This window comes from Phalaenopsis equestris, unplaced genomic scaffold (assembly GCF_001263595.1).
Source record: "Phalaenopsis equestris unplaced genomic scaffold, ASM126359v1 Scaffold228335, whole genome shotgun sequence".
NCBI lineage: Eukaryota > Viridiplantae > Streptophyta > Magnoliopsida > Asparagales > Orchidaceae > Phalaenopsis > Phalaenopsis equestris.
The window spans coordinates 1-3,906 of NW_018246313.1; the positions used below are offsets into that span (position 1 = coordinate 1).

Consider the following 3,906-nt stretch of genomic DNA (forward strand, 5'->3'; position numbering starts at 1 on the left):
AGGTTTCTCGTGCTTTGGTCTGCGACCTCTCGACACTTATGGACTCTGAACCAGAAATATCGGCTGATGAATTAAAAACTATTAATTAAAAAAATATAATAAAAAATATATTAAATTCTTTTTACTTTAATATAAATTATAAGATTTAAATCTCGTCCCTACTCTTAAAATTCAATAGTTGCATCACTAGAGCTATCAAAACCGATCATTGTTCGCGAATAACTCGTATCGAACTCGTTAAGCAAAAGAATAATTTTTTTGAGTTAAATGTACAAATAAACTAAACAAGAAAAACGATATTTGTTAACAAGTCGAACATTTATCCAAATTTCCCCGCTCTGATTAATAACACGTTATTTTGACAAATGTGATGTATTTTTAATATATATATATATATTTAAGTGAGCCAAGTAGGTTGAATTATTGTTGCATGTCAGATTTGGCTCAAACATTCTTAAAATTTTGATAATAATATGATTAAATGACGTCAAATCTATAAATTATAATTTAATCAAATATTAACATATGTAATTTATTTATCTTTAAGGATAAAGTATAATTATTATATACAGCAGTCATAGAAAAAAAATGCAAAAATTAATAAACAAGTATTCCATAAATAACCACTAACATAGTAATTTGATTATACCATCACATTCCTATGTATTCACATATCAAACACCTAAAGTTTATTTATTTTTTCCCAATATATTACCATTACTTAAAATTTCAATATAACTCATTAAAATAATGCTATATTTAAAATTTAAAACTATTAAATTAATAATGAATTTATTTTTAAATATCACTTATTAAAATAATGGAGCATTCATTACATATTTACATATCTAACAACTAAAGTTTCATATTTACATACATAACACTTATCTTTAATATCATGTTATAACAGAAAATTTACATACATACCACTAAATTCTTATGTATTACACAAATAACAGATAATGACATACACTTTAATTTCTACACATCACCTTTTGCATGTGTCACTTTTAAGAAGTTAAAATGATGGTATTTTTATGTGATATAGTTATATGAAAGATTTGTGGTATAAAACTATAAATATAACAAGTAAAAAATGAGGTGTTCAGTTCATTTCAAAATACTTCAATGGGTACACACAAGAAATAGGCCAATTCGTAGCTTTTTGTTTAATTTCTTGTGGAGTCAAATCTTCATCAGTACGGGTCAAGGGAATGGCTCCTTGACCCTTGATTTCCATATAAAGGACACGACGAGGAAAAAGACCCTCTCTGACCTCCATTCTGATTGATTGGATATCTTTCAGAAAAAAAACGAAGGAAGATGCGATGATTTATTCTAGATAAGTAAATACAAAAGAATTTGGAGGCATATATGTAAATGCCCCTACATTCTATAGATGTATGAAGCAAGTGCTCTTTAAAAACCTGGCAATGATGATAAAATTGATGGCAAAGATGACCACATAACAAAGCATTTATTAATCTCCTGCATGTCAGTTCCAACAAACCCTAAACCTAATCAACAAAAGGGGTCATACATTCATCACCCAGCTGAAGGTAATCATATGAACAGAGATATATTTTACATAAAATTCCATTGGAGATCAAAATCAGAAGAAAATTCCTACTGGTGAAAGAAGAGCTAGCTAGGCACCTTAACTTCCATTGTTATTATTATCAGGCCTCCACAGACCCAATCCATTCCTCACTCCACCAAAACCTGGAACCATACCGGGCACCACTCCCAACCCCGGCGGTCTCCCGCTACCCAACCGGCCACCCATGTGGCACGGCCTCGGATGGCCGTCCGGCCGTCCTTGCCACGGGGCATTATTAGGCTGCATTCCCCCAACCTGGGGCTGGATGGGCGTAGGAGGAGGAGGTATGAACTGCGGGGGCATCAGGTTCTGGTTTATTGCAAATGGGTGGGCATTTATAAGTTGCTGTTGATACACGTGCTGCGGAGGCGGCGGTAATGGCGGCATCGATCTCATATTTTGAGTGCTGCGGAGGCGGCGGTAATGGCGGCATCGATCTCATATTTTGATTTGGATTCCACTCAGGAATATCATCTTCATCATTCCACGGCTCGACAGGAATCCCCAACTCGCTAATGATGTTCTCCCCCTGCCCATACTTTTGGATAAGTTCCCTCATGTGGTTGGACGAACAGGGCGGAGCCGTCGCTGTCGCCTTCGCCGCCAATGCGCCTGCACGATGGGAGCTTCGGCCGCGAGAAAAATCAAACTCGGGAAGATCATCATCCTCTCTCGCAATAGGCGGGCCGAAGCCGGGCGGAACATCGTCTTCATCATTGGGTAGAGGCATTGGATTCCGGCGGAATGAATGATTCATGCTTTCATGACGTTTTTTCGAACTCGAATGTTTCTTCGAGCTGCCATGACGGTGGTGGTGGGAAGATACTCTAGGTGATATGGTTGCATGGGGTCTTCTCCATACAACAATGCCGATGAGGCCATTGAGGACAGAGCTGATGCTGCCGAGGAGCTCCTTAGAGAGGTTGTGGGTAAGTATGGTGAGTATTTTTGGGTGGGAAGGGCAGAGGTAGAGCTCAACTCCTGGGACAGGCTCAGCAAATCCTACTCTCTCATCTGTGATGTAAGAGTGGATGGCCTGTAGTTGGAAGGAAGGAGAAGACATAAAATCAAATATTTAGCGATCATATATGGTATAAAAAAAAGGAAGATTTACATGCATACCATTCAATTCGTATGCATTTACATATCCAACAGCTGTAAAAGATAAACTTTGTAAAAGAGAGTTGAAGCCAAACCTCGGAGAAATGTGCACGCCCACTCTCCAGAGAATCCTCCTTCCAGCTAAATTCGACCATCTGCATAAATAAGGAAATATGTATTATTTATATGTTTTTTTAGGAAATAATAGGCGAAAATTCATGCATTTTGGCAGTTAAATAGGAGCATTTTTGAGAATTAAGATATTATCATAAAACAACTACGTACAAATTTATGTTGAAAGTCATGATTTCAGATTTTATTTTTCCTCAAAATCAGTTAATGCACAAAAGGGACGTTCAGTTTTATTTTTAATTAAATGGATTTGTGTATGCGAGAAAAATAAATGATTTCCAAAAAATATTGACTTAATTTTATACAAAAAAAAACTACAATAATTTTTTATTTTAATTCCAATATTTTGGCATTAAAGATTTGAAAATATTTAAACAATTTTTTTATGAGATTGTCAACAAAATTTATACAATAAATAACTAAAATACAATCTGTTTCTCGAGTCTCGGTAATATACACATCAATAGGAAGCTCCCACTTGTTGGCGGCGTATACCCAGAAGTTATCGTACAGCTCAAACAGCTTTTACATTCGATATAATAGACCCATCCCCTATTCTCATTCCATTGCTTTAAAATTCGCGCTCGTATAACCCAGCTGCTCACTGACGTGTGCTTCCAACATACACTTTCACTTTTTTCATTCTATTTCCTTCAGCCCAGCTTGAGCAGCTTTTACATGGCCGCATTCCACACAGAGTGGCAGAATTTTATTTCAAAAGATAGCAAACAACATTGCTGCAATCGCTGCAGCATTCATTTACATCACTTCTTACATCAAGCAACCTAGCTCCAGAGATTCAACTTTACATTAACAATAAAATTGTTCATATTAAGGAGCATTTACATGCATACCACACAATTCTTACATATTTACATTTCTAACACCTAAACTTTTATATTTACATAGATAACCCAAATCTTTCACATCATATCAGAAATATCACTATCACTAGCTTTTTAAAAGTGAATACACCTTTTAATATGAATGTCAGGGTGTTATAAATGTAAATATAACACTTTAAATGTTACATATGTGAATGCATAAGAATTGTGTGGTATGCATGTAAATTT

The 3,906-nt window shown here is 35.4% G+C and overlaps 1 protein-coding gene across 1 annotated transcript; it reads right to left on the reverse strand.

Moving 5' to 3' along the window:
• Positions 1–1,835: 1,835 nt before the first annotated feature.
• LOC110037975 lies at positions 1,836–2,915 on the reverse strand. Its single transcript, XM_020742728.1, has 2 exons — positions 2,797–2,915; positions 1,836–2,636 (listed from the first exon to the last, which is right to left on the reverse strand). Exons 1-2 carry the CDS (start codon positions 2,860–2,862, stop codon positions 1,836–1,838), a joined length of 867 nt encoding a protein of 288 aa, XP_020598387.1. The 5' UTR covers positions 2,863–2,915.
• Positions 2,916–3,906: the final 991 nt, after the last annotated feature.

Coding starts and splice junctions, on each gene's coding strand:
- LOC110037975 (XM_020742728.1), bottom strand. CDS start 2,862: ATGCAGATGGTCGAATTTAGCTGGAAGGAGGATTCTCTGGAGAGTGGG. Junction 2,637..2,796: donor GGCGTGCACATTTCTCCGAG/GTTTGGCTTCAA, acceptor TTCCAACTACAG/GCCATCCACTCTTACATCAC.